The sequence below is a fragment of the Ranitomeya variabilis genome, chromosome 3 (assembly GCF_051348905.1).
Source record: "Ranitomeya variabilis isolate aRanVar5 chromosome 3, aRanVar5.hap1, whole genome shotgun sequence".
NCBI classification, from domain to species: Eukaryota; Metazoa; Chordata; class Amphibia; order Anura; family Dendrobatidae; genus Ranitomeya; species Ranitomeya variabilis.
The window spans coordinates 13558357-13571099 of record NC_135234.1 but is presented as its reverse complement, the minus strand read 5'-3'; the positions used below and the strand labels follow the sequence as shown (position 1 = coordinate 13571099).

General features: G+C 44.8%; 1 protein-coding gene across 3 annotated transcripts; it reads right to left on the bottom strand.

Moving 5' to 3' along the window:
- Positions 1–1673: 1673 nt before the first annotated feature.
- TIGIT (T cell immunoreceptor with Ig and ITIM domains) lies at positions 1674–12516 on the bottom strand. 3 transcript variants are annotated; one of them, XM_077299358.1, is made up of 5 exons: positions 12425–12485; positions 3283–3345; positions 2481–2813; positions 2255–2355; positions 1674–2029 (listed from the first exon to the last, which is right to left on the bottom strand). In XM_077299358.1, exons 1-5 carry the CDS (start codon positions 12483–12485, stop codon positions 1865–1867), a joined length of 723 nt encoding a protein of 240 aa, XP_077155473.1. In that variant the 3' UTR covers positions 1674–1864. The 3 variants fall into 3 exon arrangements, with proteins under 3 accessions (XP_077155473.1, XP_077155474.1, XP_077155475.1); XM_077299359.1 differs by lacking the exon at positions 3283–3345 and having other exon boundaries at positions 12425–12516; XM_077299360.1 differs by lacking the exon at positions 3283–3345 and having other exon boundaries at positions 2481–2810; positions 12425–12506.
- Between the last annotated feature and the right edge of the window lie 227 nt (positions 12517–12743).

Sequence of the window (12743 nt, the reverse complement as noted above, 5' to 3'; positions counted from 1 at the left end):
CCCACAGTACATTCCCCCACACAAAGTATGATGTCTCCACAGTACATTCCCCCACACAAAGTATGATGTCCCCACAGTATATTCCCCCCCACACACAGTATGATGCCTCCACAGTACATTCCTCCACACACAGTATGATGTCCCCACAGTACATTCTCCTACACGCAGTATGATGTTCCCACAATACATTACCCTCACATGCAGTAAGATGTCCTCACAGTATATTCTCCACACACACAGTAAGATGTCCCCACAGTACATTCCCCAACGCACAATATGATGTCCCCACAGTACATTCCCCCCACACACAGTATGATGTCCCCACAGTTCATTCCTCTACACACAGTATGATGTCTCCACAGTACATTCCCCCACACACAATATGATGTCCCCACAGTACATTCCCCCCTACACACAGTATGATGTCTCCACAGTACATTCCCCCACACACAGTATGATGTCTCCACAGTACATTCCCCCCACACAGTATGATGTCTCCACAGTACATTCCCCCCACACAGTATGATGTCTCCACAGTGCATTCCTCCTACACACAGTATGATGTCTCCACAGTACATTCCCCCACACAGTATGATGTCCTCACAGTACATTCCCCCCACACAGTATGATGTCTCCACAGTACATTCCCCCACACACAGTATGATGTCCCCACAGTACATTCCCCCACACACAGTATGATGTCTCCACAGTACATTCCCCCTGCACAGTATGATGTCCCCACAGTGCATTCCCCCCACACAGTATGATGTCTCCACAGTACATTCCCCCACACACAGTATGATGTCCCCATAGTATATTACCACACAAACAGTCTATTTTTAGTCATCCTTCCCCCATTATGGCACATTGAATACCACACATAACTGTGGGGCCACTATACTATGTGGGGAAATTTACCATACACAGGATGATCCCACCAATGTCCACCACACACAGCATGCTACGCTCACAGTTGCCGCACATGATTCTTCGTTTGTCTCCTCCACACAATATATTTCCCCTAGTGTATATTTATTGTGTATGTCTCCAAACAGTATGACGCCCACACAGAAGAATCCCGGTGTGTTCTGCTTCTCTACTGAGATGCAGGTCCTTCCTTCATCTTTAAACACATGGAATGGTGAATGAAGGATCTGTAGGTTTCACTATTATATTTCACTTCATCTGAGTCCTCCAACCTCCCAGTACAGTTCCCCAACTTCCGGACTCTCCCGCTAGATCCAGGATGGTTGGGAGTCATGACTACTCCCCCACACCCCCACACTTGGTTAATATGTAATTTACTTTGAGACAACCACCCAAAAATGCATCGATAGATTAAAAAGTGTCCTTCTAAGAGGGCTCATCTCCTCAAAAAACATGGCCACCATATACAATATATTGTGGAACTAAAAATCTGTCACAAAAAATCTGGTCTGAAGAAGAGGGTGGTCTTACCCAAAGGGGGGTGGGATGGGGGTCTTTCTTAAAAGTGATAACATTTCTGTCCGTGTTACCTAAAGCAATCAATCACAGGGCAGCTTCAATTTATTTGAAAGTTTGGGAAAAATAAAGGCTGTATTGTGTATGGAAGAGGGGTAGACTTTCTGTTGGACACATGGGTGGATTAAGACTCAACGTTATAAGTTTTTATTCATTACCACAATTCCTAGCATGTCTTGACAGTATGTTTGGGGGTTGTTGTGTCCAATCTCTGTAGATCCAAGTAATGGTTACAACTGCATATTGTGATGATGTCTTACAAAAATCAGAAATGTGATGTATTTCTGAAGGACCATATTTTATTTACAGCTGACAGCAGCCTTCTGGCACTGAGCGAACACGTCTGCTCATTTCCAGTGTCTTACATGTTGTACAGGATGACATTAAAGTATTCATTGCTCACTTCCCTCTCTGCGTCTTCATTTGTGGGTACGACTTGGGCTGAATTTGGGATATTTGCACTTATGGGATTGGCTCTTCGTGTCTTTACGATGGTATTGGAGTAGAAGGCACCGGATTTCTTCTTCTAAAAAAAATAAAAATTATACAATATTATGGCTGAGTGATGATGATGCTGCCATCATCCATGGAACAATAATGCCCATCCGGGATCTACAGTGACCAAGTTGGGGGTCTATGCAATCGTCTTCATATCTGGGGGTGACATTGGATAAAAATACTGACCCCTTACATGACCCCCTCCTGCCCCGTCTGGCTGCAGACACAGCAACTCACTCTATCTGCGCTTCACCTTGCAATAGAAACTCCCGGCGACGGTAACTGTGACCACAAGAAGGATCCCGACTCCTGATCCAATCCACAGATAAGGTCCACGTCTCCAAGAGTCCTCCGCTGGGGAATAAAAGCGTAAAACACCAAGTCATAGAGTGCAAACCAGGTACTGGTGTATCTAAGCCCTTCATGTGTGATACTGACTGCTGAGCTGTGTAACTAAATTGATCCCGTGTGATACGTACATACAACCTGTAGGTAAATCCTCCCGGTATATACTCCATGTGGGAAGGTGTTGAAGACGCAGCAGTACTGGCCGGTATCGTTCCTGCTGACGTCTGAGATGACAATCCCATAATCGTTTGCCAGGGTCACGCGATCTGAGAACGCCGGCATCACCATTCCCTCAGTCTCATGGTCATTGATATGATACGCGATGTGCAGATCGTTGCAGAAGTTCCAGTTGACTTGGACAACTTTGGTGTCTTGTATGAGGAGCTGACACCTCAGGGTGACACTTGTGCCATCTGTAGCCGTTATATTCTGAGCTTTGAGGAACGTTTCCGCTACAGCAGCTACTGTAAAGATTAAAGACCCTCTGTCAGCAGAATATTCCAGAATGATCCATGGCCCCCTCAACTCCCACCACCGTCCTACAGAACAGCGACAACTAATCAATAAAAGGATTTAAAGTCATCACCGAGTACAGGAAGTCAAAGCTGCTGCACCGGAGACTTCCTCGCTGTACTGCACAGGAATGTCGAGAAGTCAGATGGTGCAAAGCTGTGAGGGATGGCTAACACTAGAGAAGACCGGGAAAGGATTCAGAAGGATCTAGATAAGCTTAAGCAAAATTCTACATTTTGGCAAGAAAAACAAAAATTACATCTACAGAATGGGAGGAATAGAACTAAGCAACAGCACGTGTGAAAAAGACTTGTGTATACTAATAGATCACAGACTGCACAGGAGTCAACAGTGTGATGCAGCAGCAAAAAAGGCAAACAGTTCTAGGATATATTAAGAGAAGCATAGAGTCTAGATTACGTGAAGTAATATCCCTCTCTACTCCTCTTTGTTCAGGCCTCATGTGGAATACTGGGTCCAGTTCTGGGCTCCACATTTTAAAAAAGAATTTGAAAACCTGGATCAAATTCATAGAAGAGATACCAGGATGGTGAGCGGACTGCAAAGTATGTCCTATGAGGATCGGTTAAGGGATCTGGGAATGTTTAGCTTGCAAAATAGAAGACTATTAGGAGACATAATAGCTATCTACAAATATCTGAAGAGCTGTCAGAGTGTAGAGGGATCATCATTATTCTCATTTGCAGGCGGAAACTCAAGACGCAATGGAATGAAACTGAAAGGGAGAAGATGCAAATTAGATGTATCTAATTAGAGAAAGCCTGTGAGTCCTCATTGCCCTTCCTACTATTAGAGAAAGCCTGTGAGTCCTCATTGCCCTTCCTACTAATAGAAAAAGCCTGTAAGTCTTCATTGCCCTTCCTACTAATAGGGAAAGTCTGTGAGTCCTCATTGCCCTTCCTACTACTAAGGATAGCCTGTGAGTCCTCATTGCCCTTCCTACTAATAGACAAAGCCTGTGAGTCCTCATTGCCCTTCCTACTAATAGAGAAAGCATGTGAGTCCTCATTGCCCTTCCTACTAATTGTGAAAACCTGTGACCAGGGGAGGATTATAATGAGGGCAATCTGGGCTACCACTTGGGGTGTACAGGGGGTCCACGGTCAAACTGCCCTCGTTATCCTTGACTTCTTCACTGTTAGAACAGCGCTGATCAGGGAGCCAAGGACACTGCCCTCAGCTCCACTACATGACAATAGAAGGAAAGCTGCAGAGCGCCATCCTTGGCTTCTTGCCCAGCGCCTTCTCTACGACGTAGGCAGCACAATATTGTCATCATCCAGCCTGGGTCATTCAGCAAGAATCAGGCTACAAGAAACCAATAGCGATCAGGACAGCGGGCGCCATGCGGGATCGTCAATTAGTGAATGTTTTGTTGTTTTCTTGGTAGGGGAGAGAGAACTTGGGGGGGAAAGGAGATCACAATGTGAGGACAGCACAATTATGGAGAGAGCACGCTAGAGGACACACACAGGACAATGACCTGTGAATTGGGGGGAATGAATTCGGGAGGAGAGAGGAATAGTAGCTAATTAATCTATATTTATATTGGAGGTGCACATCTCCATACGTACAGCCATGTGTGAGACAAGCAGCTCTCAATTTACAAAGTGAACTACACCCAGGGGTGGAGATATGATGAGCAGCTGTCTCTCCCAACTCTTCAGCTGCTCACAATCAATCTGTCATCATGACCGATTAACCCCTTTTAGTCCTATCTGTACTAAAGCATTACTCCACGTTTATCTCCCAACCACTACCCACCTTACAATTTATATATATTTAATCCAGAAAGATAGGCAGTGTTTATAAAACAATATAAAAGATTATACAAAATGGGAACAACACAATACGATATATACAATTATATAAAATAAAAGATATAACAAAAGAAAATTACTAAATGTGTGTCATGGAAATGGCTGAGAGCAGAACAGAACAGAAATCCAACTTCTGCTTTCTATTAGATCAAGGTTATGTCCACACACCTCCCCTTGGTGAGCTTATGTGGGGGATGGTTGTGGGCTGTGCAAGGTCTTTTAGAATTTTATGAGATCCTCGACTTACACGATAACTTCACCCCTGGAGGTCCCAGGTGGTAGATATAGTCATCATGATTGTTTTTGCGATTTTACCTTTATATAGAGATGAAACATTGTCTGCATTGCATCATCCATTGGTCCGTTATTAAGTTGGAAGGGTTTAAATGTCTTTACAATAATTTGAGTGAATGCGTTACATCACTACAGCGCTGAAAATATATTTCCAAAAAATATCGGATCAGTGCAAATACCAATATTTACCACTGACCACTGGCTTCAAAGTGTGTCAGATAAATATTTTGACCAGAAGAAGACCCTGTAATTCTCTGCATCTGAATGAACAAATCCCAACTTTGGTATCTGGTTCACAGAGCAGATCTTACTGTTGTAATTACCTGGTCACTGCAGGAGGCCACAACTTAAATGGAGGTTGGTATATCAGCTCTCTTCCCCAGTTATAATTAGTTTCCTCTTCCCCAGCCACAATTAATCCCATATGTTCAATGTGAGGGTGATAAGTCCCCTCTCTGGAGTTTTCTGTATGAATTTTTAATTTTTCTCTGCAACAGGGTGCATTGTCATACATTTTTCCTTCCCAATAGGCAGCACTGTGGCTCAGTGTTCAACACTGTTGCTTTGCAGTGCTGCGGTCCTGGGTTCAAATCCTACCAAGGACAACATCTGCAAGAACTTTGTATGTTCTCCCCGTGTTTCCATGAGTTCTTTCTGGGTTCTCCGATTTCCCCCCACACTCTAAAGACATAATAATAGTGAGTTCAGATTGTGAGCCCCAATGGAGACAGTGATGATGAATTCTGTAAAGCGTTGCAAAGTATGATGGCTCTATATAAGAGAGAAAAGTAAAAATAAATACATGTGTGTATATATATATATATATATATATATATATATATATATATATATATATATATATATATATACATTACTGTGCAAAATTATCGGGCAGATGTGGAAAACATGTTATAAAATACAACCTCAATTCTTAAAAATTTGAGACACTATGTAAAATGTGAAGAAATCAAGAATACAATTAAAAATCTCTTACTGTCATATTTTATCACACAGGACACAGATCAGAAGCTGAACGTTAAACAGTTTCCATTTCATTTGAAAAAAGTGAACTCATATAGAAATTGATGACAGCAACACATCTAAGAACAGTTGTGCCTTGGCCGTGTCCACCATTGTGCCTGGGATATGTCCACCATTGCACCTGGGCCGTGTCCATCATTATGTCTGGGCTGTGTCCACCATTGTGCCTGGGCCGTGTCCATCATTGTGCCTGGGCCGTGTCCACCATTGTGCCTGGGCCGTGTCCACCATTGTGCCTGGGCCGTGTCCACCATTGTGCCTGGGCCGTGTCCAGCATTGTGCCTGGGCCGTGTCCACCATTGTGCCTGGGCCGTGTCCATTATTATGCCTGGGCCGTGTCCACCATTGTGCCTGGGCCGTGTCCATTATTATGCCTGGGCCGTATCCACCATTGTGTCTGGGATGTGTTCACCATTGTGTCTGTTCTGTGTCCACCATTGTGTTTGGTCTGTGTCCACCATTGTGTCTGGTCTGTGTCCACCATTGCACCTGGGCCGTGTCCATCATTATATACGCCTACATAGAATATGGAGCTCTATACTCAGACAGTAAATATGGTGCTCTTTTCTGGGTGACTTATCTACCCTGCTGTGCACACCCTTTGTTTGTTCCCTTCCCCCATTTATACTTGATATTGTATTTAGGTTTTGTGTAATCCAATTATTTTATACACTAGATGGTGGCCTGATTCTAATGCATCGGGTATTCTAGAATATGTATGTAGTTTATTTATGAAGATTTAAGAATAATGCAATGAACACACAGGATTATCTGGGTAAAATATACACATTATCAGTGAAGCGGTGTTTAAATCCCGCGCCAACATCACTGATTGGTCGCGGCCGGCCTGGCGCGACCAATCAGCGAAGCGTGGTTCAAATCCCGTGCCAATTTCGCGGCCGGCATGCGCCTGTCGCTGATTGGTTGCGGGCAGCTGGCGAGACCAATCAGTGATGCGGGATTTCTGTCACAGACAGACAGAATTAAACGATTATATAGTAGATACCCGATGCGTTAGAATCGGGCCACCATCTAGTATTCATATAAACATTGGTGCTTACATTTATGTTTTAACCCATTGGAAACACTGCCATTGTTTTTCTCCTGTCTTTATTTTAAGAGTCAAAACTTTATTAGTCATCTATCGCTGATGACAGCTTGTTTTCTACAGGATGACTTATAGTTTTCAAAGACACCATTTATTTTACCATATGATAAACTTAAAAACGGGAATGTTTTTAACCTCCATGTTATTCTCTCCCTCACAGACTGTCCTCCATGTTATTCTCTTCCTCACAGACTGCCCTACATGTTATTCTCTCCCTCACAGACTGTCCTCCATGTTATTCTCTCCCTCACAGACTGTCCTCCATGTTATTCTCTCCCTCAGACTGTCCTCCATGTTATTTTCTCCCTCACAGACTGTCCTCCATGTTATTCTCTCCCTCACAGACTGTCCTCCATGTTATTCTCTCCCTCACAGACTGACCTCCTTGTTATTCTCTCCCTCACAGACTGTCCTCCATGTTATTCTCTCCCTCAGACTGTCCTCCATGTTATTTTCTCCCTCACAGACTGTCCTCCATGTTATTCTCTCCCTCACAGACTGACCTCCTTGTTATTCTCGCCCTCACACACTGTCCTCCATGTTATTCTCTCCCTCACAGACTGTCCTCCATGTTATTCTCTCCCTCACAGACTGTCCTCCATGTTATTCTCTCCATCACACACTGTCCTCCATGTTATTCTCTCCCTCACAGACTGTCCTCCATGTTATTCTCTCTCTCACAGACTGTCCTCCATGTTATTCTCTCCCTCACAGACTGTCCTCCATGTTATTCTCTCCATCACAGACTGTGCTCCATGTTATTGTCTCCCTCACACACTGTCCTTCATGTTATTCTCACCCTCAGACTGTTCTCCATGTTATTCTCTCCCTCACACACTGTGCTCCATGTTATTCTCTCCCTCGCAGACTGTCCTCCATGTTATTCTCTCCCTCACACACTGTCCTCCATGTTATTCTTGCCCTCACAGACTGTCCTCCATGTTATTCTCTCCCTCACAGACTGTCCTCCATGTTATTCTCTCCCTCACAGACTGTCCTCCATGTTATTCTCTCCCTCACAGACTGTCCTCCGTGTTATTCTCTCCCTCACAGACTGTCCTCCATGTTATTCTCTCCCTCACAGACTGTCCTCCATGTTATTCTCTCCCTCACAGACTGTCCTTCATGTTATTCTTGGACTCACAGACTGTCCTCCATGTTATTCTCTCCCTCACAGACTGTCCTCCATGCTATTCTCTCCCTCACAGAGCTTCAAGTTATTCTCGTTCTAGTATATGTATGTAGTTTATTTATGATCGCTGATTGGTCGAGGCCGGCCGGGCGCGACCAATCAGCGATGCGGGATTTTGGTTACAGACAAACAGACCCTTAGCCAATTGTATATATGGATGTGTAAGTCAATAAAATTACCATTTAATTATTCATAAAACGCTGTCTCACCATATTTACTGTTTGAGTATAGAGCTCCATATTCTATGTAGGCTTATATGATACTTGGGAGCTACTCCTCTTGCTTTTTGCAAATGATACAGTAGGTGCTGAATATGTGTATTTGCTTTGTCTGTTCTTGTTAACTACGTGTCCATCATTATGCCTGGGCAGTGTCCACCATTGTGCCTTGAACGTATCCACCATTGTGTCTGGTCTGTGTCCACCATTGTGCCTGGGCCGTGTCCACCATTGTGTGTGGTCTGTGTCCACCATTGTGCCTGGGCCGTGTCCACCATTGTGCCTGGGACGTGTCCACCATTGTGTCTGGTCTGTGTCCACCATTGTGCCTGGGCCGTGTCCACCATTGTGCCTGGGCCGTGTCCACCATTGTGCCTGGGACGTGTCCACCATTGTGCCTGGGCCGTGTCCACCATTGTGCCTGGGCCGTGTCCACCATTGTGCCTGGGACGTGTCCACCATTGTGCCTGGGCCGTGTCCACCATTGTGCCTGGGCCGTGTCCACCATTGTGTCTGGGCCGTGTCCACCATTGTGCCTGGACCGTGTGCAACATTGTGCCTGGACCGGGTAAACCATTGTATATGGGTCGTGTCCACCATTGTGCCTGTGCCCTGTCCACAATTGTGCCTGGGCAATGTCAACCATTGTTGTGCCTGAGTCATGTCCATGAATATGCTTTGATCTAAACTCTCCATTATAGCTATGGCAGGATGTTGAGGTTCGTTGTTTTGCTGGATGGTGAACCTACACCCGTCTTTTCCAGCCTCTTAGGGTATGTGTCCACGTTCAGGAAACGCTGCGTTTTTGACGCTGCGTTTTTCCGCAGCGTCAAAAACGCAGCGTCCAGATGTTACAGCATAGTGGATGGGATTTCATTAAATCCCGACTCCACTATGCATTAAAAAACGCATGCGTTTTTGCTGCGAAAACGCACATGCGGTGCGTTTTTTCAAAACGCAGCATGTTGCTACAATGAGCAAAACACGCAGGTACACCGCAGGTGACCTGCCAGTGACCTCAGGTGCAGTTTTGGTCAGGATTTTACTTGCATAAAATCCTGACCAAAGCCTGAAGCAAACCTGAACGTGGACACATACCCTAACAGGTTTTCCTGAAGGATTGCCCTGTATTTAGCTCCATCTATTTTTCCATCAACTCTAACAAACTTCCCTGCCCCTGCTGAAGAAAAGCCTCCTTACAGCAGGATGCTGCCACCACCATGTGTGACAGTTAGGTCACATTCACACTGTCAGTATTTGTTCAGTATTCTACATTAGTGTCTGTAAGAAAAATACAGCAGAAGATGACAAATACAGAAGCGGTGACGTGTTTCTATGATACTTTTCCTTTGATTGTGCCACTCCTGGTTTTGGCTACAAATACTGATGTAAAATACTGACCGAATACTGAATGTGTGACCCCGGCCTTATTCTGAGAATAAATTACACTCCATTGGACTCAGTTTACTAATTATGTGACTTCTGCAAGCAATTGGTAACTCAGAATTTTATTTAGTGACATCAGACTGCAGGGGAATGAATACAAATGCACCTCACAATTTTCAGATTTATATACACTGCTCAAAAAAATAAAGGGAACACTAAAATACCACATACTAGATATCTCTGAATTAAATATTCCAGTTGTAAATCTTTATTCATTATATAGTGGAATGTGTTGAGAACAATAAAACGTAAAAATGATCAATGTAAATCACAACTAATATCCCACGGAGGTCTGGAGTTGGAATGATGCTCAAAATCAAAGTGGAAAATTAAGTTACAGGCTGATCCAACTTCAGTGGAAATGCCTCAAGACAAGGAAATGATGCTCAGTAGTGTGTGTGGCCTCCACGTGCCTGTATGATCTCCCCACAATGCCTGGGCATGCTCCTGATGAGGCAGCGGATGTTCTCCTGAGGGATCTCCTCCCAGACCTGGACTAAAGCATCCGCCAACTCCTGGACATTCTGTGGTGCAACGTGACGTTGGTGGATGGTGTGAGACATGATGTCCCAGATGTGCTCAATCGGATTCAGGTCTGGGGAACGGGCGGGCCAGTCCATAGCTTCAATGCCTTCATCTTGCAGGAGCTGCTGACACACTCCAGCCACATGAGGTCTGACATTGTCCAGCATTAGGAGGAACCCAGGGCCAACCGCACCAGCATATGGTCTCACAAGGGGTCTGAGGATCTCATCTCGGTAACTAATGGCAGTCAGGTTACCTCTGACAAGCACATGGAGGGCTGTGCGGCCCTCCAAAGAAATGCCATCCCACACCATTACTGACCCACTGCCAAACCGGTCATGCTGAAGGGTGTTGCAGGCAGCAGATCGCTCTCCACGGTGTCTCCACACTCTGTCACGTCTGTCACATGTGCTCAGTGTGAACCTGCTCTCATCTGTGAAGAGCACAGGGCGCCAGTGGCGAATTTGAAAATCCTGGTGTTCTGTGGCAAATGCCAAGTGCACGGTGTTGGGCTGTGAGCACAACCCCCATCTGTGGATGTTGGGCACTCAGACCATCCTCATGAAGTCGGTTTCTAACTGTGCAGACACATGCACATTTGTGGCCTGCTGGAGGTCATTTTGCAGGGCTCTGGCAGTGCTCCTCCTGCTCCTCCTTGCACAAAGGCTGAGGTAGTGGTCCTGCTGCTGGGTTGTTGTCCTCCTACGGCCCCCTCCACATCTCCTGGTGTACTGGCCTGTCTCCTGGTAGCGCCTCCAGCCTCTGGACATTACGCTGACAGACTCAGCAAACCTTCTTGCCACAGCTCGCATTGATGTGCCATCCTGGATGAGCTGCACTACCTGAGCCACTTGTGTGGGTTGTAGAGTCCGTCTCATGCTACCACGAGTGTGAAAGCACAACCAACATTCAAAAGTGACCAAAACATCAGCCAGAAAGCATTGGTACTGAGATGTGGTCTGTGGTCCCCACCTGCAGGACCACTCCTTTATTGAGGGTGTCTTGATAATTGCCAATAATTTCCATCTGTTGTCTATTCCATTTGCACAACAGCATGTGAGATTGGTTGTCAATCAGTGTTGCTTCCTAAGTGGACAGTTTGATTTCACAGAAGTTTGTTTTACTTGGAGTTATATTCTGTTGTTTTAGTGTTCCCTTTATTTTTTTGAGTAGTGTATATAAAATATTGATATTGATAAAACCCTGTATCATTTCCTTCACACTTCACAAACACTTGCTACTTTGTGTTGATGTCACATAAAATACATTTAAGCTTGTGGGTGTAGCGAGAAAAATCTGTAAAAGTTCACAGGGTATGAATACTTTTTCAAGGCACTGTAAATCTTTTTATAACCCTCTTTTAAATCTGTAAAAGAGAAAATAAATAAATATGTAGCATAATTGGTATTTCGGTGTCCACTATTATCCAAGTTAAAATATCATCAGATTTCTCCCATGTGCACAAAAACACAAAATAGAAATGACAGAAACGCTGTTTTATAGTCACTTTACCGCCTTCAAAAATGTTTAGAAAAAAAGTTCAGATAAGTCGTACGGACCCCAAAAACTACAGTTTGTACCATAAAATAAGCTCTTATGCAACTCTATCAGCAGAAAAACAAAAAAAGTTATTGATCTCAGAAGATGAGGAGAAAAAAAAAAAATCGAAAGCAAAGAGGAGCCCACTGGGTCGACCAATGGCCGCAGAAACCTGGAGCCGATCCTGCATGTGGACGACGTACCCTGTATCCCTACATAGTGACGGACATTGGAGAATCTTTAAGACGTGAACGTCAGAGGATCCGAAACCAAGCAAACATTCACTGCCAGCAAGCAGAGCTCTTGAAAGAGTAGGTGAGAATTGATCTGGATAAACCCTGGTAACGTTGGGACTCACCGGTGGTGGGGAGGAGGAAGACAATCATCTGCAGAGCACAGTCCCTGGGATGAGGAGTCATTGTGGAGGGGCCCAGGGTCCTCACCATCAGATGCTAGAGAAGTGAGCGGAGGAAGTTAGTGTCCAGAGTCTACAGAGGAGGAAACGTATAAACCACACGTGAAGATTTGTGGGGGGGAGAGGCTGCAGATGCTTACACGGTAGTCTACACAGGGTGTGAATATTTACACAAGGTACAGATGTAAAAGAATCTGCCAAACTGCCAGGCTTTTATCGGGGTCTGACATCCTCCTCATTCAGGGGTCAGTTCTGGAACTCC